General features: G+C 38.0%; 4 protein-coding genes across 10 annotated transcripts; 1 reads left to right on the top strand and 3 right to left on the bottom strand.

Annotated features, from left to right (window-relative positions):
* Positions 1 to 1992: 1992 nt before the first annotated feature.
* LOC122281130 lies at positions 1993 to 4328 on the top strand. 5 transcript variants are annotated; one of them, XR_006230163.1, is made up of 4 exons: positions 1993 to 2131; positions 2457 to 2988; positions 3553 to 3598; positions 3788 to 4328. XR_006230163.1 is itself a non-coding variant. In XM_043092410.1 (4 exons), the coding sequence occupies exons 2-4, from the start codon at positions 2672 to 2674 to the stop codon at positions 4270 to 4272; spliced, it is 621 nt and encodes a 206-aa protein (XP_042948344.1). In that variant the 5' UTR covers positions 1993 to 2131; positions 2457 to 2671; the 3' UTR covers positions 4273 to 4328. The 5 variants fall into 5 exon arrangements, 1 of the variants encoding a protein (XP_042948344.1); XR_006230160.1 differs by having other exon boundaries at positions 3750 to 4328; XM_043092410.1 differs by having other exon boundaries at positions 2457 to 2723; positions 3750 to 4328.
* Positions 4329 to 5032: 704 nt separating this feature from the next.
* On the bottom strand, positions 5033 to 7442 carry LOC122281129 (probable L-type lectin-domain containing receptor kinase S.7). Its single transcript, XM_043092408.1, has one exon. The coding sequence runs from the start codon at positions 7320 to 7322 to the stop codon at positions 5265 to 5267; it is 2058 nt and encodes a 685-aa protein (XP_042948342.1). The 5' UTR covers positions 7323 to 7442; the 3' UTR covers positions 5033 to 5264.
* Positions 7443 to 8534: 1092 nt separating this feature from the next.
* LOC122281128 lies at positions 8535 to 19516 on the bottom strand. Of its 2 annotated transcripts, XM_043092407.1 has the most exons (10): positions 19170 to 19516; positions 15097 to 18248; positions 12813 to 14163; positions 10806 to 11152; positions 10516 to 10716; positions 9996 to 10156; positions 9670 to 9761; positions 9492 to 9598; positions 8834 to 9281; positions 8535 to 8713 (listed from the first exon to the last, which is right to left on the bottom strand). In XM_043092407.1, exons 1-8 carry the CDS (start codon positions 19351 to 19353, stop codon positions 9570 to 9572), a joined length of 5517 nt encoding a protein of 1838 aa, XP_042948341.1. In that variant the 5' UTR covers positions 19354 to 19516; the 3' UTR covers positions 8535 to 8713; positions 8834 to 9281; positions 9492 to 9569. The 2 variants fall into 2 exon arrangements, with proteins under 2 accessions (XP_042948341.1, XP_042948340.1); XM_043092406.1 differs by having other exon boundaries at positions 8535 to 9281.
* Positions 19517 to 20558: 1042 nt separating this feature from the next.
* LOC122281620 (nuclear transcription factor Y subunit B-5-like) lies at positions 20559 to 23475 on the bottom strand. 2 transcript variants are annotated; one of them, XM_043093294.1, is made up of 2 exons: positions 23253 to 23475; positions 20559 to 21408 (listed from the first exon to the last, which is right to left on the bottom strand). In XM_043093294.1, the coding sequence occupies exons 1-2, from the start codon at positions 23335 to 23337 to the stop codon at positions 20711 to 20713; spliced, it is 783 nt and encodes a 260-aa protein (XP_042949228.1). In that variant the 5' UTR covers positions 23338 to 23475; the 3' UTR covers positions 20559 to 20710. The 2 variants fall into 2 exon arrangements, with proteins under 2 accessions (XP_042949228.1, XP_042949229.1); XM_043093295.1 differs by having other exon boundaries at positions 23280 to 23474.
* Positions 23476 to 25293: the final 1818 nt, after the last annotated feature.

Raw genomic sequence — 25293 nt, 5'->3', positions numbered from 1 at the left:
TGCTACTCATGTAGTAAGGCAGAAATCCAAATCAATTTCTAAACAGTTATTGTCATGGCACAGTACTCTGCCTCGACTGAGGATTGGGAGACTGTGGCCTGCTTCTTGGACTTTCAAGATACAAGAGAGGTACCAATAAATACACAAAAACCAGTTATAGAACGTCTGGTATCATTACATCCAACCCAATCAAAATCTATGAAAGCATTCAAATGGATGGATGAGGTAGTAGGAAAAAAAAGTCCCTAACCTAGAGAGGACTTTAGGTACTGTAAGACCCAATTTGCATCATGAAGATGAGGTTGTCAAGGGGAGTCCATAAACTGGCTAAGTATATGAATAGCAAAAGTAATGTATGGCCTAGTTATTGTAAGATATAATAAACAACCCACAAATCTTCTATAAACCGTAGGATCATCAAGAATGGCACCATCAGACTGAGACAACTTAATTTTTGTTCCATTGGAGTCTTGATTGGTTTATAACCCAAGTAACCACTATCGAATAAGATTTACAAAGCATATTTTCTTTGTAAAAGATAAATACTTTTGTCGATGCCGGCAACCTCAAACCCTAGAAAATATTTCAAAAAATCAAGATCTTTCTATTTAAACTTCTGATCAAGAAACACTTTGAGAGTATTCACGTACAACCTCTATATCATTGCTTACAATTAAAATATCATCAACATGGATGAAAATTTATATATCTGTGGACCTCTGCGTGCATGAAGTAACTAAGAAGCTTCATGCCTCGAGCAGAATTTTTTTTTGTTTTTTTCGTTTTTTAAAACATGCATGCGTGTGACAAATCAATGAGGTACGTGAACAACATCGTGTTTGACTAATTCATATGAAAGAAGTAATTAAAGGTACTCATGAAGACCAGTACTATATACTCATGTTTGCTTCGGCCACAAGCACTAGAGCAAATTAAGTTCTCTCTCCAAAGTAAAACCCCACTGCTTTTCACATGATCGATGGATTTCTACGGATCCCTTTATTTGTTTTCTGAAACACTTGTCGTATATAAGGAGAAATGATGTTAATTTTATTAATTTAAAGTTATCTTTTAAAAAAAATAATAAATATAAAATTTCTATAAAATTATTATTATTATTATTGATATTGGAGGATTTGAAAAGGAGAATTAAACTAGAACCTCTATTATAGAAGTTGAGTCTCATGTCATCTGAGTCACGTACTCTTGATAAAAAATATTAAATTATTTAATAATTTACTTCACTATTTTTTTAAAAAAGTATACGATAATAAACAACTCATAATTGTATCTAACATTACTGATATATAAAATAGTGGAAGTTTACTAATAAGATACAAAAAAATGTATCATTTCCTCTGAAATCCGTTACCATCATTAATTATGTGGGATGGATAAGTTTGTTTTAGCAGTAAATAGTTAATTTCGTAAAAAATAAACCGTAATAATTGTCCAATTTTTTTTAATTACGTCTCTTCTCTTTAAAGTTCAAACAACGCTTTAGATGGATATGATTAAAAATTTAAAATCATGATGTTTATATCTCATTTTACTCTTTAATTCAGTTAATTAAGTAGTTTATTTTACGTTTGTTTCAACGCTTGATCAGCATGCGGCAGATTCGATTCAAATATTTCCATTTTTCACTACGGAACACTCAAGAGTCGGCCCAGTCCAAGTCTCTATTCGGCATGTCTTCCACGTGTCGCAATCTACGTCCAGCGACTTTTCGTGAGTCTACCTGCTATAGCCGGTTACCCCCACCATAGATTCAGTTACATATTTATGATGTTGCTTGCTAAAAACGAAAACAAATAATTAAAAACCCTAAAAAGACATATTAGTCAAATAAATGCACACTACAGAAACTGCTAAATAGTAAATAAAACAATGTAGAAGTTATTAAAGAAGACCACTTTTACTCTCACTAGCCGGTCAAATCCGTGCATCGTTGGCTATAGCCGGTTGGCCATATCTCTCTATAAGAGAAGCGCCTAGCTATTGTGGTGGTGCCAAGTATTTTTACATGGTGGTGGAGCTTTTAAACTTCTACGTCTCTCTCCCTCTCTTTCAGCTCATCTTCTTGTAACGATCGTGTTCATCATGATATTTGTTTCTTCCAGTTAAAAAGGTTAGGCAAATCCTCTTTACTTTTTTTTTTTTTTTTTTTTCTCATGTTTCAGTCTTAATTTCTGCCGTAAAATTAAGGTTCATCAACACAGAAAATTTCTATTCAAGTTCTCATGATTTGTATGGATGTTTCTGATTAATGGAAATATACATGCTTTTTGACTCGGTTAATTCATATCGATCATTGTGAGATAGTCTGGTCATGATCCATCCATAATGCATATATATATATATATATTTAGTGTTCAGAAGCATGCATGCATGATGACTCATATCATGATCTGATCATACTGAACCATTTTTTTCATGGTTTTCCATTATTTCAGTGATTGTTTGATGAAAGAAGAATGCACATATACATGCCATGCTAAGGGCATTGAAAGTGGATGGTGGAAATGAATGGGATGATATAGATGATCATATTGTTGACAGAAGAGAGAGAGCACAACCCTCCATTGGCTAAAGGGAGTTTTTGTCTTTGCTGGGAGTGTGCTTTCTCTTCTTCTGTCAACAACTTTACGCGATAGTACTGTAATTAATTATGTCTGCCGTGTCACCCGCACCGTGTGGATCCTGTGTTTTTGTCCTTACAGGTCAGATCATACTTTGGTAATCAAAATGCTATTTTATTGTTGTGAACCTTTGATTTGATGTAACAGTGTTTTGAAGATCGATCTTTCCCTTCATGGACCAAAGGAAATGCTAATTAATATTCTTATCAAGAGCAAGGAAATGAAGACATGAAAGAGGCCGGAGGATCCTAAGCGATAACTTAAATCTCTAGGAACTAATTTTCGTTTTGTGTTGGATGAACGTTAACGACAATAATGGGGGCCTGCATCTAGATCTTTACTTCAGGTAAAAATCTACAAGGATATCAGTCTTGAGTGGACATGCTGCATGTACACCTTCTATACTACAAAAAATCACGAGTTCCTGGATCCCCAAAGGAACTGGAAAGGTTCTTTGTATTTCCATAATATTTTTCATTTGCTGACAAGAAAACCCTTCCATAGGGCACTTTTTTTTAAGAAAGCCATTTAATTTTACAAAGTAAAGGCACGGATGAGCTTATATCTGTTGGTAGCAGATAGCTAGGGAGGATACTGTACGTCTGTCACCACAAAGGCGTACGTACAAGAAAACACCCACCAGTACTGAATCACAAGATGACAATAATTCAAGAGATTCTGTACAATCGTTTTAGATGAAATCATCGTTCTCTTGAGTAAAAATTGCTAACGAATAAAGGGTTTTACAGATCATGCCAATTCTAGAGGAAAATATGATATTGTAATACATACAAAGGCTTTTTAGTATAGATTTGCTATGCAATATCCCTGCTGGCCCGACATGCTTCACTCCATTCTTTACAAATTAATTTTTGCTCAGCTGAATTGAATTAATTTGTTGTTGTGATAGATTCTTCTAAACTGGGCTTTAGGCTTCAGATCATGTCTAGAAAATGGTACGTACATATATCCTGCTACTTCTTAATTTCGACTTTGTTGTTGCTGCTGTTTGTTTTCCTTATAATGATCAAATCTGTCATGCTTCGAATCTTTAATAATGTTGAACCAAAGGTTCATTGGCTGAACTGTTTCTTTTGTATTTGGAAGTATGATAGTCAATTTGGAGAGATCATTTTCCCATGTAGCTTGTGATAAGGGCTTCTTAGGTAGCTTAAGGAGCATGCTCACGCACATCCTCCGAGCCATGCAATTATTTGAAGTCCCAACAACTTGTTGCGGCCAACATAACTGTGGTGATCAAATGCAACCTGCAAGTGAACAAAGATCCCAGGTGGCTGTACAATTCCAAAATCAACATGAAACCATGAAATGGAAGTCAGATCAAACTGAGTCGGGATACTTTATACAGCATAACACTGAATGCCGGGAGGCATGCAAAGTATCATGTCTTAAGCGTTGCGGCCTAGGACATCAGCGACACAAGTCAAGCAAGAAGTCACCTCAGCTTGATTTGAACATCCCAAACTCAAACTGTGGGCGTTCTGATTGCAGATCTTTCTGGTGTGTCTTTGCCTTGTCCAGAGGTTTTCTCCATCCAGAAAGATCTGAGAAGAATACTTCAGAGTCAGGAATTGCAGTTTACGTGAGTTTTCTGATACACATTCTGTAATTAGTTCATATGCTGATGTAAATTCTTAAGCTCTATCTAATAATCCATTCAAGCCATCACCAACCTCTGGTATCAAAATGGGAGTGCAAGCACCTTAGATGGCAGATGCGAGTTTTAGTGGTCATACCATCCAATTACCACCATATTAAACCACTTCATTCCATTTCCAATACAAAGATAAGGCTTGGTATTCAAAATAAATAATTATTGTGAGTGAGTTGTTGTCTTTAGTGTTTACCACCCCTGCAGTCCTAAACTCCCCTAAAAAGGGATGGGTTTGCAATGGACGGAGACAACTCCCCAGGTCCATATTCTTACTATTTTTTAACCCAAACTCAATATCAGTGTTCTGTGAAGCATAATTTTTGTACACATGAATATTAATCAAAGAACCCGAACCTTAGGAGCAAAAGATGAGCTTAAATCAAAGCATACATCTTAGTTGGAAGTTCATGCGCTAATCCTAATACTCTCAATTTATGACCTAAGCTATAAACAGATCATAATTAAGTGCTTTGCAATGGAGCTCAGTTATAAAGACTGTTGCATTTGCGAGGCAGGGCAACATTCACAGCTCCCTTTGATTACATAATGAAATATCAAAAACCATATCCTGAGATTCACATACTTATATAAGTTCTAGAATGTCACAAATTACAAATATACTACTCGAGAAAACGGAAGCAGTATCGCTTTTAACTTCATATATGGGCATTACTGCGGTGGTAATATGTTCTTAAAGAGTCCAAAGCCGCAAAGATGAGTTATGGCAGAGAACCAATACATTTTTTAAGACATTTAAGAAAGTTTCTTATGCCAGTGGATACAGCAGAGACCAGATAGTTCAATGGAATTGTTTTGAACTCACGCCAGTGAAACTACAGCCTCTATTTTCTGAATTAGAGACTTGATAACACTACAATAGAACTAAAAGAATGAAATAATCGAGCAATCAATACGCTCTGCACAAGCTGAAAACATGAATTCTTCCTTCAGTCTATTTTAATCTCACACAAAGAGGTGAGGGTCTCGCACTCTTCTTCACTTTCTGAAACAATGTCATCCAGGCTCAAAGGCAAGCAGTAAGAGAAAGTGATACTAGGTTTCCTCTTTGGCACAGCTAGTAGCTCCGCCTCATTATTAAGGATCTGTAGGACTCTCCTCATTGAAGGCCTCTTTGCGCTATCCGGGTTTGCACAGCTCAAGCCCACCAGTAACAGCTTCCTCATCTCTTCCTCCTCAAACTCCCCATTCAACCTTGAGTCAGCTGCTTCAATTATCCTTCCTTCTGCATTCAATCCCCACACCCAATCAACCAAATTCACCATTTTGAGACTTTCTGGTTCTCTCTCAATTGGCCTTCTCCCACAAGCCACTTCAAGTATAACCACACCGTAGCTAAAAACATCTGTCTTGTCAGTTGCTTTCCCATACTGAAGATACTCAGGTGCAAGGTAGCCCATTGTTCCAGCAGTAAGAGTCGAGTCAGGGCTCTTGTCATGGTCCATGAGTTTTGCCAATCCAAAATCACCCAGCCTCGCGTTAAAGCACCCATCCAGCAACACATTCCCTGTCTTTATGTCTCTGTGAATGACTTTCTGTTCACATTCTTGATGCAAATATGTCAGAACAGAAGCCAACCCGATCGCAATGTTAAGCCTATGCGACCAATCCAACAAAGTGCCTTGCCCAGATTCTTGGTACAGCACCTTATCAAGGCTCCCATTGGGCATGAAGTCATAAACAAGCAGCAACTCACCCTCAGCAACACACCAACCTTGGAGCTGAACCAAATTCTTGTGCCTCAAACTAGCTATAATAGACAGTTCTGAGAGAAATTCAGTCTTCCCTTCGTTGGAGTGTTTCGATCTTTTTACTGCGGCCATCGTTCCCATTTTAGACGAGGTGATGATTGCTTTGTAAACCGTCCCAAACGCACCGTGGCCAATTATCCTGCTGGAATGAAACCCCTTTGTGGCTGACTTTAGCTCCTTGTAAGTAAATTCTCTTGGCCCTGTAAGCAGCTCCGCTTTGAAGCTCATCTGCTTCCTGATGCCTCTCAATTTCCTAAGAGAAACGAAACCGAAAACCGCAAGAACTACGAAGAAGAAGGCCAGACCAGCGATCCCAAAACCAAAACCAATCCTACTGTGATGTTTACCACTGGAACTCGAAACAGGAATGGGTGGGGTGACCGTCACCGAGGTATCAGACACATTGTGGGGATGTGACCTTGGCCTCGCCGGAACAAAACCGGAAGTAGTAAAACTCCAAGTCTCAATCAAATGACGCTCGGTACTCCCCTCGGTCGAAGCCGAAAATCCCACATACATGACCTCCTTGAGATAATCACTAAGGTCAATATCAACACTCAGCACCGGCTTCTTGGGCTTAAAGCTCGAATAACTTAAAGAAACATTAAGCTTTCCTATATCATTATCGTAATCAATCCAAGCTGTGATCGAATGGCCACTCTTGAGATCAATCTCCTGCAAGAGTAGATCCCCGGTCTTGATAGAATTAAGGCTTTCGATGTCCAACCCGACATGATTATCGTTCGGGTCATTGAAGTGCGTGTCGAGGCGGGTATCGAGTTCAACTGCCACGAACTTGTTCTTGGTCAACTGGGACGAATTAACGAGGCCCAAATATCCTCCTGGGCTCCCAAGAGTCTGGTTATCAGCCGAGAGAAAGAACGCTAAGCCGTCCCCATAGGAGCTGGGATTGACATTAAGAATGGAGAAAGAGAAACTAGTGGAGAAAGAGGCCGTGACATTGGATTCGGGATCGAAGAAGGTGATGGGTTCGTTGTAGATGACGGTGCCGGCGCCGGAAGAGGGCACGCCGAGCTCTCGGGTGAGCCCGACGACTCCATTTCGGAGGTAGGAGTCACCAAGGAGAGTGAAGTTGCGGAGCGTGAAAGAAAGGAAATCGAGATTGACATCGTTGGCTGAGGCCAAAGAAGGTTCAGAGAAGGCGAAGTGAACAGCAAGAAATATTGCCAAGAAAACAAGAAGCTTTCTTGGAGGCATGGATGCGGAATAATACATGAATAACGTCGAAGAAAATTGGAGGGGAAGGAAATGGTTATGTTTGCAGAGAAAGAGATAGATAGGGAGAGGATTATGGATCAAAGTGGGGTCGGGTGGGGTGGGAAAAGTGGCGCGTTGGTCGGTTTGAAGGGGACGTTGATGGTTGAATAGTAGGGATTGTAACGGTCATCAGGACCTAGAGTGGAGTTTAGAAGGAATGGGACGACACCGCTTTGTGGGTGGGATGTTGGAGTACTGACTACTGGGTCAAAGATTGGGGCTGGCTCATTGATTACAGGTGAATGTAGACTGTACTGATGATGCAAAGCTTTGAGCAGAATGGTATTAACTACAGCTTGAAGATCTTTTTATTATCAATTTATAGTACAAATATATATATATATATATTACAATTTTAAAAGATATAGATATAATACTCATCATATTTTAAATACTCATCGTATTTAACATTGGAGTCTATATTTTATGCCAAAAAAAAAAAAAAACAGCTGAAAACATTGTCAATGGGAATGGAATCATTAGAGTTGCTTTATAATTTCTTATCTATTTATTTTTCTTATCATTTTCATAAAGATAGAAGCAATATCTAAATTATTTCGTATAAAATATAGATTCTAATGTTAAATGATGTGGTACATTTATTATCATTTGATAATAAAAAATTATTTAATTTTAATAAATATATCACATCTTATTTATTGAAATATAAGTAAAATGATAGTAGGGTATGATTTAAAAAAGTAGTAGTAAGAACCGTTCCCTTCCCACGTGCTTTACATTTGTGGCACTGAATTCCAACATAATGGATGATGGATCTTGAAATCTTAAACGGCAACATAGAATTATAGAAAGATTCCTAGAATGGGGTAAGCTTTGCCATTTGTTTGTTGAATTCAATAATGACAAAAGGAGGCCATGTGATGTGATCGTGGGTCCAAAGTCCAAACCCACCATTTCAAAAGCAAAAAATAATGGATACATTCACACGTCATGTAGCCGTTGCAATCTTTTTAAAAATCTTTCTAGTCCATGACCACAGCTATTTGTTTTCACTTCTGTTATATAATCCTATATGATTGATTCATTAAATATCCAGAGCTCTAGCTCCAGCTCTTAGCTAAACAACATAATCCCACGAAAATAACCACTAAGGACCAACTTATTCGATCTGTTGTAAGTTCTCAAATGAAACAGATTGGACAAATAGGGTAGGGGTGGCTCAGATCACTGCAATAAGACTAGAAGTAGAAGTTCAATTAGCAAGACTGAATTTAGCTCCAAACTTGATGGTATTTGTTATCTTGTAACATCTACAATAACACTACCAAAAGATTACTTGTCCAACTCTATTTAACAGTTTAGTTGCCGGTTGCCACTTCTTCGAACTTCTGCACAGCAATTTCTCTTTCTAATAAGTTCAAATATGTATTCAAACCTGAGGCTCCTTGAGTTTCTGGTAACTTCATTTTCCATCCAAGAAAATAATTGTCAAATATATAGAAACTCACTGCTTTTACAAAAATCTGTGGAATTCCAGCTTTGGCCTCAGGGAATGAGCAACTGCTGGAAGCAACGGACTAATGTGCATCTACCGGTTAGAAACTTGTTATCTCTAGAGTTTGCTGCACTGCTGGTGCTGTGGCGTTAAAATTGGGAATAAGTGCTAAAGAAGAAGGGGAGACTGCAGGGAGCGAAAGAGTTGAGCAGTAGAATCAATGCCCAAATTTGTTTTAGCTGCCATGAAAATTTTGCTTCAAACCAATAAGCTGCAAAATAGCCCTTTCCATCGGCAAAGTATGGAACTGAGGAATTACGGTCAGATAGCAAAAGGTCCAATACAATAATGAGTAGAGAATATACACTGTAACGTCAGTGACTTCTGCAATCTTCAGCTACATTTGCGCTGGGAAGAAGTCACCTACTCCTAAACTCTTCCAGAGTATGTTCCTTGGAAATCTGCCACATAAAGCACACAACAATTGTTTCAGTTCCAACTTCAAAAACCAAAACTGAAAAATAAAAAGCATCTTGTTTCTTTATCTAGAGTACTTTGTTTATTGTGAAAGCATGCGGTACCTGCAAAGAAAAGCTTTAAAACCAGACTTGATTCTCCTCACATTCAAGAGGAAAGAGAAAACTAACATCAAAATATTAAAGAAAACATACCTTTTCTTGACAAATTCCCTCACCAGATGACTGAAAAAGTGCCAATTTATTTACTCTTTTTCATTCTCTAGCCTGCTACTATAGCTGAAGTTTTCGAGGCAATAGAACTGCAAAAGCATACAATTGTTTCAGTCTAGTGATAGCTAATTTATAGCTTTAAACAGTTTAGATAATTTACCTTCGGCTATATTGGAAAAGCTTTCTGGGGGAAAAATCGCTTCAGGGTCTACTCTTTGCTGGGAAGAAACAACTTGAGCCACACGATGTTTGCTGCAGAAACAAAACACAAAGTTGTCAATGCTTTGTTAGAGCATATAGAGAGAGTCCAAAGCAGCGACAAAGTCTATGCCTTTCACCAGGATGCACATTATCAAAGAAAAGGCTGCAACCATATTATCATTTTTTGGAGAAAATGCCTATGGCAGAAATATCATTACTGGATAGCTCAGCAGCCAAATGAATGTTAAGATATTCACATAAGACAAAATAATTTGAGTTACACACCTGGCCCATGAAGGAATGAATTTAGTGTTTGGTGCATCATCATCATCGTCTTCGTCTTCATCGTCCGAAACTTTGTACGGAGAAATATCATACGATTGTTCTGGCTTTGTGTTGGTAAACAATTTTTCACTTTCTATTGCTTTGTTCAGACTGCTCATTACCTAAAAGAATTTAGGAAGTCTCAGCATCAACCGTATGAAAGTTAATTATATTATAAACTCATAACAATGGTGCGAGTAAAATAACTTTCTATAAGGTGGTTAAACAAAAATACAATCCTTTTACTATGAAGTGTAGTCTGGAAAGGATAAGGCACTGACAGGTATCAAAAGGTTCATGAAATATGAGGGCAAAACCACTCACTAACAACAGAAACTATTAACATTTTTTATTTGGTTTGGGAGAAGAGAGGGAGAGGGGGGGGGGGGGGGGGGGGGGGGGGGGGGAAGGAGATTTGCTTGCTGTGTGTGATTATATGAAGGCTACTTCCAATGAAACACCGCAAGCAAAACTTGTTTACCTTTGAATTATTTCCTCTATTGCTCAAATCCTCAGAATCCTTGAGATTGCTTTCTTTCCTGGTGTCACTTGATGGAATCCTGGCAGTCCTATGTTCAGTCTCTGAAACATTCCCAGGATTTCCAGCTTCCCTAATGCCTTCCATCTTTTTATGTTTATCTGTTTCATCCTTATTTTCCTCCCTCTCATCCTTTCTTGTATCCTATAAAAGACAGACCAGTAATTTATGTTATTCCTAGAACAGGAAGCAGACAGAATCACAAATTATTTTAAAAGCACAAGGCCTCTTACTGTAGCTCGGTATTTCAGTTCTTTCTCGTCTTTCTCACCACATAATTTCTCATGATCTTGCTGCCGCCTACGTGAAACCTCAACACGCTTTCTTTTTCTCTCCTTCTCTTTCCTTTCTTCTTCTTCCCTATGCCTTTTCTTTGCTGCCATATCAGCCTCTTTTTTCTTCTTTTCCTCTTCTTTTCTTTTCTTCTGCAACACCAACTGCCTCAAATTTTCCTGCTCCAATCTGGCTCGCTCAACCTTCAAGGCTTCCTTCTTCATTTTACGCTCATTCTCTTTCTTTTCTGCAAGACGTTTTGCTGCCTCAGCAGCCTCTAGGGCCTTCACTTTGATGTCTCTCTTCCCTACAAGTATGGACAGGAAGTTTTGATATAATTAAAAAATTGGGAGGGAGAAGGCAAAACTGAATTTTCAGGAAAAAAAACAGTGGCGAAACAACCATACAAACTGCTAGAATCTCATTCCAACCATACTCTTATGTACTGATCAAAGAAACACATTCATAGTAGCTTACAGCTTCATGCAGGGATGAAAACAAAAACAAAAACTATCATAATATGTTCAAAGTTATTTAAAAACAAAAATAAAAGAGTATTAGATGTGAATTTCTTTAATCCCAAATATGTTTTATTCTCTGTAAATGGTATATGTGCTCATCGATTCATCATGTAAACCCATATTTTCTAATTTGATTTATTATGTTTTATGTACGTTTAAATTAGTTTTGAATATCATAATATGGACAAGCCAAAAAAGTTAAATCATAAACTTTGTTAAGACTAGGTTTCGAAATAAAAAAAAATTTGAACGAACTTTTTCGGTTCTTAATATTGTTGAAATAAGCTTTCGAAACAAAATAAATGACAACTTTCTTATATATTATTTGCTAGTCTATATTAAGAAGAAATGTGATAATTAATGATCTTTATTTGTTGAAAGAACATTGAGATCAATTGGCATGTTAAATGTTTTTATTTTTTATTTTATATTCAAACTTGAAACTTCCTATATATATATATGCACGCTTTTAAGTAATCTTTTAATTTTTGTTATATACAAACTTTTATATATCCTAATTCCTACGCCCCCCCCCCCCCCCCCCCCCCCCCCCCTCTACATAAATCCTGGCTTCGTCCTTGGCTTCATGGACCACTTTCAAAGGATAACTTCACTAAGCATATTGCATGAAAGATATAACAAAGGTTCATTCCAGGTTCAGTATAATCTCCCAATATACACAAGTCCTTATTGAGCTCCTTGAGTTCAAAACGTAAGCCTTTTTCTCTTGCAGTTCCTATCCTTTATCTTTTGTATATCAGTCTATTTAGTCTTCATATCAGGTTTATGGTGCTATCAACCAGGACTCATATTTCTTGTTTTGTACTTTCTACATAGAAAACGGATATTTCATTTATTCAAGTCAAACTCAGTGTTTATGATAGGCATTTCTAAAAGCATTCAAATCATTGCATCCAGGGCTCCTCAAACTTCCATTTTCAGGATTCTCCTCGGTTTTGTAGATGATTCTAATGTAACTTAATTAATATTGGAGGGACAATATTTACTTCGAAGATTTGCGGTCAATGGCACTACTGATCCTACTTCTTGATGGCAAAGAATTCTATACAGCCTGATTTCCACTAGAAATGGAACATTATAGGACATAAATGGGGATAATGAGAGAGAGAGAGAGAGAGAGAGAGAGAGAGAGAGAGAGAGCGAGTTTAGCAATACAATAAAAAAACTATCTGACCACACAAATTTAGTTCAATAAAGCAGCTCAAACTGAAAACTTAAGACTGTCATCGTAAGAGTAGACAATATGAAGTTGCATGGTCTATGAAACAGCACATAATCCAGGAAAACCAATTTGGAATTTTTTATACATTAACTTAAAGCATATGGTATGTGAGCAGCTAAATACAAAAAATGAGCTCTATTGGTTAAGCAATTGTCAATGAAAACTCTCAATCTTCATGAGGAAGACGAGAGAGAAAAAATTACCTGTGATAGCTGTGGCTGCTTGTTTTTGTTGAACAAGAGGAATAAAGGAAGTGATATTGGAGACAATATTGTTAGGCTTGGACTCCCTCCCTAAGAAAGTAGGGCTCCCTTTTCTCATACTGGTCTTTCCAGACAATTTTGGCTTAGTGAATCTGTCAAGAACTGATTCTGTGGCCCTCTTAACACTACTTACTCCAATGGATACACTCTGGTTCTCTTTCGCCTTGTTGACATATCTTTTCTTACGACTGTGTTGGTTTCTAAGCTTCTGTTTGACCCTAGTATGAGTCCCAGTGAAGCTAAATTCCATGTTTACAGAGTCTAGACTACATCTATCTGCATACATCTCCACTTCAGAAACTGATGCAGGAGGGTTTGGATTTTCTGTAATGTCAAGAAGTGGTTCTCTTTTGACTGAGCTAGTTGTCACTTCTGAACGAATGCCTTCTGGGATTGTCTCGGCTACCTCATCTGCATTCTCATTTTCTTCATTAATGCAGGGAAGCTCTGGATTTAAGCTTGTTCGCTTCTCTGAACTGCCAGAGTTTGATTTGATTCTATCCCAGAGCTTCCCAACTGGAGATGTATAAGGATTCCTTATATTCCAATCTGATTGACAACTAGACTTAGGTGGGCAATGTGAATAGGACCTCCCATGAAAAGCGCGGCCAAATTCTTTCACGCAACTACCATGTGGCTGCTTTTCAGTATCATCAGTAGAAAGGTTGCTTCTGAGGTTCATGCCCTCTAGAAGCCCATTAGGAACAGAACTGTACAGACTTGGAATTGTGTGCAACTTATATGCAGCTGAAGAACAGGATAATGGTGTATTCGTGCAAGCAGATCTGCAAAGCTGCTCCAGAATACTAGCACGTTCTATATCAGTGTTTGGAAGGTCAAAGTTCTCAAAGTTAAATCCCTCCCCCGCAATGCATGGCTGTTTGTCATCCGTTTGCAGAATGAACCCCTCAAACACAGGCACCGCCCCATCAGCCCCAGTCATATCCAAAGAGTGGCTACATGGAGAACCAACTGAGCAATTCGAGAATTTGTCAGGTCCTTTAAATTTAGATATATTTTCCTGCAAGGTTCTTTCACTGCAAGTAAAATGTTCTGTACTTCCCAGTCTTAATTTATCTTCAAGGGGGATCTGGTCTACAATACACTGCAGTCTTGAATCAAAGATTTTGCTATTTGAATTAGCCTCTTCCATTTCCTCTGTCAAGCAACCTTGAGAATCACCAGCAGCCTGATTGATCAAACTTGAGATAAGGGACACTCTTAGCCCATCTTCGATAAAAGTGAAAGGCGTGTTAGCACTTCCACCTATAGCTTCCAAACTGAGTTGAGCCTGTTGGAAAAATTTTTTGGCATATATTGCACATCAGAAAAGCTCTAATGAAAAAAAACTCACGAAATACGTTCTGAACTGCCAAGTAATTAGAATAAAATATCAAATTATGCGACAGGCAAACATATAGCTAATTCTAAATAATTCCACAGTTATATTACGTTCTAGCAATTCTTTGAAGTTGTTGGTATACTCGGTTAGACATCCATAATTGCATAAGCAAAGTCCATCCATTCATCATTGCACCATAATAGCAATGCAATAGGGATTGGTGATTCCAGATCCACCTAAATGACAAATTAAAATGCAAATTTACCATCCAGAGTAAACAATCTCTGCACATGAACAAATTAAATTAAACAAAGCCATCATTCCAATTACTTGGAAATGATACATGAATCCCTATCACAATATAGCTCTAGCTAAAGCCATCTATTTCCTTACCATATCCACCCATGCTCTTTTTGGTCGGGTCAGGGGCTTTTGGATCCATTGACCGCCTTTGTCAAGGTTATAGGTAAGCATGGTATTTTTATTTGCAAGATGTTATAATTATCCGGTGTCATATCTAATATCACAAGGGGTTCCAGTGAGATTACCAGAGCTGAAATTTCCACATCACAAAACAATGAAAGAGCCAACTGCAAAAAAATTTAAGTGACAAGTATTTCAACTTAAAGATTAAGATCATCCAATCAGGTCAATATTTCCAAATGATTGCCAACACTAAAGACTACTGTCATCTTAATCACTTTGGATTGCAGTTTTGTGCATAGATGTTACATGTTCCACATAACCAAGGTATTCTTCTATGACAGACCCAAGAAAAAAAAAAAACCGAAAGTCTGTCCCAATTCAATGTCATTTTCAGGGATTGATGACCTAATAAATCAAGATAAAAAGTTTTCTAATTTACAACAGAAAAGCAATTACCTCCTCAACTTGCAGCCTAGGTGAAGATTCAGACCCTTCTAACATGTGGCCCTCCTCATTTTCATGCATTTCTTCAACCAGGCTCTTACTGCTGTCTAATTGTGCAACCCCCTCCTCAAGGGATGATGAAAAGTACTGAGAATCTAGGACAGCCTTGGGATTATCTTCTGCATCATTCAGGTTTTCACTTATAGAACACCTGTTGATCAATTCAACCCCCTCTTCCCTCAAGCCTGAGGAAGCAGACAGGACACTAGTTACTTGTCCCTCAGTCTTTCTCCGCTTATGCTGAGGCCCTAAATCCTCTGAGCCCAAGCTAAAACTACCTCTTGGCATGGCAATCTTTGCAATCTCATCTTCAGTTGATTTTAGACCAACTACAAGTTTTTCTTCACTGATACATCTCCCCAAGGAATCTGCATTTCCATCCTGAGAATTACCTGAATGTATAATCTGCTGCTCCAAATCATCCTCTGTTTCATCCACCAAAAGAGGACAAAGAATGTCAACTGTAGAATCTGTTAAAGATACATCAAGATCATTGAAAATACTGGATCCACTAACAAGGGCAAAATTAGCATCTATTGATTTTTTGGGATCACCGCAGAGACCACTATCAAGTCTATCGTCTTCAGAAACCAATTTGGTAGATTGCCCGTCATCATGTTCCACAACAACCTTCTCATAGGAAAGATCCATCCTAGTATCAACACTAACATTTGATAGATTAGAATTCATTAGTTTTGGCAAACTAATAATTGAATCTTCACAGGCAACTCTGGAGATAGATGAATGATCCAGCAAAGAAGATTTCTCTTGGTAAATCCCGCCACTTTCTGGAAAAGTAGAAATAATTGCATCCTTAGGAACCTCAGATGGTTTTTTAAGTAAAGACACAGCATTTCCATCCGAAAATCCACTGGCTTCATATGTCTCCTCCACACAGACTTTGGATGAAGATTCTTGAGGTTCATTTTCATTGCTCAAATCTTCCTGCTCCTCTGGCAGATGTTTCCCTGGGGATGAGCTGCACCTAGCTTGATGACTGACAAATGCTGCTTTATCCATTAAATCTGCAGGATTAGCAAAAGCTTCTGAGGACCTGCCCTGTATCTCCTTTTCAGACGGAGGACATGAAATTCCATTCAAACCAGATTCATCCACATCAACAAAATTAAGTTGCTTGGGCTTCATAAGCATATTAGAATCAGAGGGCGGCGTCAACACTAAAACATCAGATCCAACTCTAAGGCAAGCAACGTCCATATTAGACCCAGGACAACCTGAGCCAGCATCAATGAACTCATCAGAATCAATCTCAGATTCCATCATATTTGCAGCGCATCTCTCCAGGCCAACCATGTCACTGTTTCCAATACATGGCAAAACTTTTATTTGAGTACCTGGGCCTTTATTAAGGTCAATTCCTTCAGAAATGTCTATAGATTGTGCAATTGGAGGCTTTTTGGAGGAATTAGATCTAGAGTGTGTGACTTTACAACCCAAAGCATGGGAGGAGTTGAGAGGTTTTGATATTCCTTCACTGGTAATTGTCGTTTCTCCCTTTATGTCGGTGGTAGCAGCAAATGCGTCAGCAACATTTTCCGTATCCGAATAACATGCCGCATTAATTGTACATGGATCTTGATCATTTTGACTTGGCAAGGACCTTCCAGACATTTGAGCACCCTGTATTTCATTCGACTTGCTGGAAGCAGCAACTTTGGACCGGGTGACCCTTTGTTTATAGGCATTGGAGTAGACAGCTTTTTGAATAATTCTGATGTTACTAGTAGCCTGTGGCTCTGTATCTCCGGCAACGCACTTTACTTCAGAATCCCCCTTCCTTGAGTGCTCTCTTGCATTTTCCCCACATAAATCTTGATCTTGTTGACTCAGTGAGGACCTTGCATCATACAATTGAGGGCCCTGTCCATTTTTTAAAGCTGCATCTCCAATCCAACTTGGAGATTGAGGCAGTTTTGAGGATTTTCTCATGGACCGTGCCTCTGAAGTACCATTAACATTGTTGAATGATTGGCAAGAACTTCTAGATCTTAAATCTCTACCAAAATGAGCATTACATCCCTCTTCCTTTCTCTCGCAGTCCACCATTATTTTTTTAAATGTACTACTGTCAGTAGTGATAGCAGAGGGCTTGACCAATTCCACTGACTCCTCCACATAAATGCAAGGCTCCTTGGAATCGCTAAGATCATCCGCCTTGTTATTGTCACAAGAGCCATCCAGATTTATTGATTTACTCGAGCACCTAGCCTCCCTAGAATTTCTAGATCGTGTTACTCTTCCAAGGTAAACATTGCTTCCCATGCCCTTGAGGAGGTCATCTCCTCTTTTTACTTTCCTCCCTCCACAACTTTTGTTGGTGATATTAGTGGGTCCAATTGGTTCCAACAGTTCATTCTCATGGCTAGACTGCTCATTTAAGTTGGAGGTAGAACCTGTAAGTATACCACCATCTTCCCGGGAGATATAAGATTTATTCACATTCAAAGAGCACAGTTGCTGGCTGGAGCTTATAGACCTCGTCATTCTACCAGAGTAAATACAGCTACCATTTCCCATACTCCAACAATCACCTACTTTTGCTCCTTTCTCTGTGAACCTGGCAGTCGTGATATCCATCGGATTGACAAACACTGACTCATCATCCTGGTCATTCTGAAGGGAAGCAATTGCAGACCCTGAAATTCCACCTGCAAATGTATCAACATTATTCTCGTCACTTGAGCAGCTGTTGGCTGCTTTTGCGCCATTGCGAAGCTCTATAGCCCTTTGTCTTGACTTAGACCTATGAATCCTTGCCAATGATAGAGCTTGGTCATGGTAAATATCTGGTACTCCCATATCTCTTGGATCTTGAGGAGACATAGCAGTACGATCCAGCTCAGGAACACCACTGGACGCACATCCACCATCATCAGGACGCTGCTGCAAAGATAATGGCCCATCTCCGGCATCAAGGCCTTTGTCTGAAGCATGAACATGTGTGTGCAGCTCATTTGGTAACTGTCCATTATCAGATGCAAAAACTGGTTTGTTGTACAGAGAGCAGTGACTACTGGAATAAGTGATGGTGGGTGGTGGCTGTGGGAGCAAGACTCCCGATAGGAGCTCTTCTTTATTGAATTCTGCAATGCCAAAAATGGTTTTCATGAGGCCAAGGACATAGAATCTCAGTCATTTCAAGAAAGTAACAGATACATTAAGTGGTGTGACATTGGGACAGAAGGTCCTTAGGCTGAAGCCATGCACGTCTAGTTCTTAACAATTTTTCTAATGATTATATTAGTTTTAATATTGGTTACAAACTCTACGCACGAGAACATGCCCAATTAGATGAATTGAATATTTCAGAAGGAATTTCTGAAACAGGAAGCCTGGACACATTCAATACCATCCAAATTTCGAGTGAACGCTACTTCATGTAGTTCAAGCTTCAGCTACAAAATATGATATGGCAATAAAACTTGTGAATCTACTTCTACAAGGTCCCTCAGAGTGAAGCTATCTAAGCAATATTTTAGAGCTTCATACTAGTTCCCTAAAATCAGAGGTTCGTCCTAAAGTACAAGACCTTGTGCAAATGCAAAAACTAAACTAAAATTGTGAAATAACGATGGCATGATAAGCAACTGCAATGCCATTTGTTTAAACCGTTTGGTTGATGACAAAAAGGTAAGGCGCGATCTAAGTCTTCAATTTGAAACTTCTACATTGCGAAGTCCACGTTACACAAGCATCAAATTGACAAGCTGTTTGTGTCTGGTTTCTTTTCTTTCGAATTGCGAATAAAAGCAAAATTCAGTGTAATCTTTGGTCCCAGAAGTATAAAAATTACTTCCGAAAATGCAAAACAACTCCATGGAAAATTCTAAACCAGACAAAAAAAATCCAAGCAAAAATCGTATTACTACATAATGGAACTAAAGCATTTTCAAAATTCCGAACGAATACAAAATCCCTTCGAGAAAAACGCTTTCCAATTGATTGAGAAAACCATATAACAACAACAACAACAACAAAAAGTGAATATGATAGGTGCGAATTACCTTTGAGATCTGAGGGCTGAGCGTGGAGCGGATGAGCCCAGAGCCAAGGGGGAGGAACAATTCCGTCAATAAGGAGTTTGGAGGCTAGGTGTTGGTCGAAGAGATGGGTCTGGTGCTTGACCCGGTCGATGATTCGCTGCTTCCGATCGAAGATCTGCACAAACAGCTTCTCTAACGTCGACATCTTCTTCTTCTTCAGAGGATAGCCATGAAAATCACTAGCGCTGGGGGGGTGGAGATAGAGAGAGAGAGAGGTTTGGGGTTCTGGGATGAACGGTGGGGATGGGGCTTCGTTTAGCGCGGCTTGGATTTCAAAATTTTGAACTGCAGAAATAAATGAATAAAAAAAACATTTTACATGTTTCGTAATTTATTTTCTTTAACCAGTACGTTCGTCCTATTATCCTTTCCTGCAAAACCTTTTTCAGTTTGACCCTTAGGTTTTACACTTTTTGCATCCTGACCCTTAGGTTTTACGCTTTATTGAATAAGATTTTTCCATCCATCTAATAAAGGGAGGAGAAATAAAATTAGAAGCAATTGAAAAGTGAACTAATCTTTTGAGAACATGATTGGAACTAAACTAATGATATGGGAAAGAAATGTTTTTTGGATCTTGGAATAGATAAAATATACTCGATTCAAAGTAAGCTAAGTCCAGCCCAATGGGAGAGGTCTCACAACTAGAAGATAAATGAAGAAAGAAGAATAAAAGACAAGGAAAAAACAAAGGAAACAAGCGTATAGGGAGAAAATGATGAAAAGATAAAAATGAGAAGGTAGAGAAAAGAAATAATATCAAACACGTGAGAAAAATGTAGTCAATTCTCACCACTCCTTAAGGACAAGTAAAAAGAGATGGCATATAAAAGGAAACAGACAGACTGTTTCAAGGAAACTTATGAAACTTTGACTTCTTCTTCTTCAACCTTTTGAAAGGGATTCCAACGAGAAGATATTCTTCTTCATCTTCTTCAACTTCTGGGTTTAATATTTTGCTATATATATATATGATGCTTTTGATTGTGTACAACTAAACATCCCGTGACACTCTTGATCACATCCTTCTGTCCACTCTAATTTGTTTGAGGTGTTCAATCTACAAAAATCCATGTGCGCATTAGAAATAACCTTTTTTTTTTAAATGTCTTTTGGCTCAAAGATATATTGACTCCCAGATTAAGAAATAGTTAAGGGTCACATTCAAAGAAATTAAGAATAACAATTAACAAACACGATAGCCATGCATACATGGCACAACCACAGAATTAACCCCGGCCAGCTACTTACCATAAGGCCAACTCTTTCCTAAGACCACAAAAAATAACCAAACATATATGTTAGGGAATTTTTTTTTAGCAATTAGACATACTCTAAATACACAGAAAGTATACAAGAAAACACCATGCTAGTAACATATTTATGTCATGGAATTAATATCAAAGCCCTCGCAATTGCACCCACCATCTTGGCTATAATGGAAAATAATGTCAAATATTTTGCTTATGATTATTTCTACCCCAAACATATATTATTATATATTACGGGTCATTTGATCTGGGTACAAAAGGATCATAGCTAGCCAAAGCATTTTGGTGATGATCATCATGAGAGGAGCCCTCAGCAGGAGCAGGCACATGATCCCTATAGTACCCAGACATTGCAGCAGCATGAGCATCAAACATCCCCGGGAGATGGCCCATAGGGAAGCTAGGACCAAACGGCGGTGGCACCATAATAGGACCATGAATATCCAGGCCGCTATGCTTCGGATAGAGAGGCAGCTTAGGATCCCGGCCACGTAAAGTACTACTGCTGCTGCTACCGCCGCGCTCATTCTCAGACTCGCGGTAGCGATTCAGGTACATGTTGAGGGGCTCAACGTAGTCGTCGAAGCCCAGCTTTGCCATGGCCCAGAGCAAGTCCTCGGCCGTCACAGTCTTTCGCTGCTCGCGCTGGCACCGCTCGTTGGCCTCCCCAGTGATGAAGCTGATGAACTCGGACACGCACTCTTGGATAGTCTCCTTGGCATCGTCGGAGATCTTTGCGTGGGGCGGTAGGATGCGACGCATGATGCGTATCACGTTAGCTATGGGCAAGAATTGGTCTTGTTCACGCACCTGCATGCATGGCGAGTCATGCTGTTGATGATCAAGGCTGTTGAAGGTGTTGGTATCCTCATTGTTTGTCATGTTGGGGGTGTTGCTGGTTGAGTTATTAGGCAGCAATATGGCCGAGGCTGAAATGAACATTATAAGTGTAGTACTCGTCAAAATTAACCTCGAAAAAATGTAGTATGAATACAACACACGAGAGCCACATAGGGATGATATATGTATGTAGAAAGATATTAAACTTATCATCTATTAACCCTTAAAACTGTGCGAGTATTTTGAGATCACCAAAACACAAGTTCCCTGGGTGGTGAAAGGCGTGGCTATTCATTTCATGAAAGAATCAAGGAAGAAAGTAAAGGAAAAAACCTACCATCGATGTTCAAACAGATTAACAGCGAGAAAAGGACAGAACCAATTAGAAAAAGGAAATTGGGTTGCAATTAGTGGGCTAGGGGGCAATTAAGAACGAGGGAGAAGAGAAAAGGTCAAGGCATTTATAAGAGAAGCATCTCTTTTATTAAAGTTTGTCGGCTTCTGCTGGTAACACAAAGAAGAAGACAAAGTCCCAGTGGAAGAAGAAACCGAGACACCTCACGCGGGGGCGCGGTGGGTCCAATCCACTGTTCAGGTATTCTCTGCTTGTAAATTGTAGCCATACTAGTCTCAGAGTCTGCTATGTGATCTCGGTCTAGGCCACTGATCTTAATGGGTATCTCACTCACTCTGCTCTCTCTCTCTCTCTCTCTCTCTCTCTCTCAGATCAAATCTCAAAACTGTTTCTTCTCCTACATGTTTCACTTTTTTCACATCTTTAACGAGAGCAAAGTTGTGGGCTTGGACTCTGCACCCTTTCGGTGATTGTTTCCCACTGCATGCAGAGATCACTTGGTATCCTGCTTGGTATGTCGGATTTTTTCCTCTCTAATTTTCCTTGAACGAAATAAAAGTTAATGCCATGAATCTTTAATATGAAGCGAACAATGCATGCATATTTTTGGGTTTCTTTTCCTTCTCATTTAATTGGAGGGGGGGTTTCTAGGCTTGAAAACAAACTCATTTGTGGATGCATATATTGAAATATCCGATATAAATCATCAGACTTCGTTGATATCATGACTTCAAGGAAGGTAATAAATGGTGCATACAGGGCGCAAAAGAGCCAATTATGACCTTTCGTTTTTCATGTTTATTTTCCAGTGCCGGCACCTAGAGATCAAGATAGACCCTATACCCAGTACCCTTGCATTGTAGGCCAGTCTCATGCATGCCAATAAAGTATAAAAAAAAATTTCAAAATTTGGAATCGAACAAACAGAGAACGATTCATCTCATACGATATTGTACATGCTAACTCCTACAAATATTTAAGGTAAACAAAGGAGGTGTACCTCAAGAGATCATCGAGAACCATTTGATAAAAGCGTTATACGAAATGTAAAACAGCATGCAATTAGTATATATATCGTCAAATATTGGCCAAAAATATATTGATCATGCCGTTTCCCTTTTGTTTCTTTTCTTCTTTTGCAGGACAAAAATGTATAGCACTGTTATTTCATCCCGGAAATCAGCGAGAAACGTGCTCATGAAAGATCAAAACTCTAAGAAGCTGTGTATAAACCTTATTTACAAACAGCAAAAATGGAAGGAAAAAAATAAAAAATAAAAATTGGAGCTTTTCTTATCGAACCTAAACGAGGTGAAGCGGAATACACATTTGCATGCAAAAACCAATATTGTAAAATCTTACCGAAAACGCAAGATTAAAAGCCTGTCAACATCCATAGATTCATAACAAAAACTAATGAGAAAGACCATGAAACAAGTTTCAGATAGAATATAACCCATGCATATACGATATATATCCATACTAATGAAAGAAAGCCTATATATATATTATATGTCTTTGTCGAGAAAAGGAAATTAAAGGAAAAATACTCAAAAAAGAAAAGCAGTAAGAACATACATATAATTATTTTTGTGCTAGCTTTACCAGAATTCGATTTTGCATGCCGGCGACAGCGATATTGGAAGCCACCCCTACGTTCCATACAGTAGTTCCTGATCTCTTAAAAAAAAGAGAAAACTTTTGCGTTTGTTTACCTCTAATTAAGCCTAGCTAGCTAGCTGTGTCTTGAATGGATACTTCTTTGGCAAATGGGAATTTATAGAGAGCTGGTGGTAGTGGAGTACTCTAAGTGGCTTACCGGCGTTTTCAACGAGGAACCCTGTACTGCCCGTTGAAACATCCTCTGTGATTGGCCAAGGTGGTTGCCTTAACCGGAAACAACAGGTCATGGCCAGTCAACACCATTTGTGGACCTTCCAGAGCTTGGCTTCATGACTGACTCCATGAGGGACGTCATTGGTGATCACTAATGCATGCACTGTATATTAATGATGCTTGTTTAATGCAATTTAATATTTGACAGATATTTAGGGAAAGTATTTGGGTTAATTAATGTATGAAACTCGGGTCATTTTTTAAATGTGATTCAAGTTATCAACTTTTTTACCATGAGAGGATGAGGTTTGAGTTGTTAGTTCTGTTTCTGATGATCCCCACATTTTCTGATTTCGTTTTTAGTACTCTCTTGATTAGCTATAATAATGTGTGTGTGTGTATATATATTTGGAGCACTTTGATAAAAAAATAAAACAATTTGAAGACACTTTATATATTATGTGTATCTTTATAAATATTAATGAGTTTATCGGTATATTTTTACGTCGCAATTAGTTATTTATGTCAACAATAAAATATAAATTTGCTGACATTTACATAAATGATTATTAATAAGAATTTTTTCAATATTTATTGATAATTAATCATGCTAATTTCATTTTTGTTGTGGGAATGCCCTTCAAAAGTTGATCGCTAGCAATTTTAAGTCACTCATTCGAGTAATTAAAACTACTGCAAGGTGAGGCAAAATAGGGATATGCTGTGTGCTATTGAGAGAGAGAGAGAGAGAGAGAGAGAGAGAGAGAGAGAGAGGTATGATAATATTGGAATACTTGATGAGTTTAATTAATTAATTTCCTTGGTTCTCAAGTTGTTAAAATGCGTCCATCTTCATCTTTTAAGTCATGAATAGCTGTAATTAAATTTATGGCATCCAATAGATATACACGTCATAAATTCATTTAACTGAAGTGGGGAAGAAATTGACACCTCATTCATTTTTTTGGATTCACATAATTATTTTTGGTTCACTTTCCAAAGATACGTTGTAACGCCTTTAAATATATGCTCCCCATTATATATAATTTTTTTGACCTTTTCCATCTCTAAACGATGTAAAATGTTATTCACAAATTATTAGGTGTAACTTATAAGTTTATCATTTTTTTTTATTTAGTATTCTAATTTGGTGTATGGGGAGTATATATTTTACTGATAGTTGCAGTCACGAGGATTGCAGTCATTTTAAAAAAAATAAATAAATATGAAATCTACATAAAAAAATTAATTTTTTAGTAGTGAACTCGACTCTTTTTCAAAGTAACTGCATAACGCTTGTACACTACTCCATAACTGTATGTAGCATTATTCATATTTTACATTAATTTACAAATAAGTTTAATGTTTAAGATCAACAAAGGTAATTGTGCGACTTAATTAAAAATATTTTTAAATATACACAACGCCGATCCATGATATATATAGTTGTAAAACAAGTATGAATTTATTATATTTCGATAGATATTAAATAGCTTCCCATTCTTATTCTGATTACAAATTTGAAATGATCACTTGTTGCATCTTACTTTTTCACAGAGTTTTGCATGGAGATTTTCCATATATATTTTTGTGCAAAATGTCAATTAACAAGCTGAGAGTTTCTTTTTTCCTTGCCATATATACAGTGTGCTGTGGTGGCTTTCACACCTAACAAAGAATGCATTTATGGGTCCAATTATATATATATATATATATATATTTTATTATAATAAGTGACTATCTAATTACTATAATAACTTTTCTTGTGTTTCTGTTAACTTTT

This window comes from Carya illinoinensis, chromosome 11 (genome assembly GCF_018687715.1).
Source record: "Carya illinoinensis cultivar Pawnee chromosome 11, C.illinoinensisPawnee_v1, whole genome shotgun sequence".
NCBI lineage: Eukaryota > Viridiplantae > Streptophyta > Magnoliopsida > Fagales > Juglandaceae > Carya > Carya illinoinensis.
Note: the sequence above shows the minus strand (reverse complement) of the source record. Positions and strands in the feature narration are given on the sequence as shown.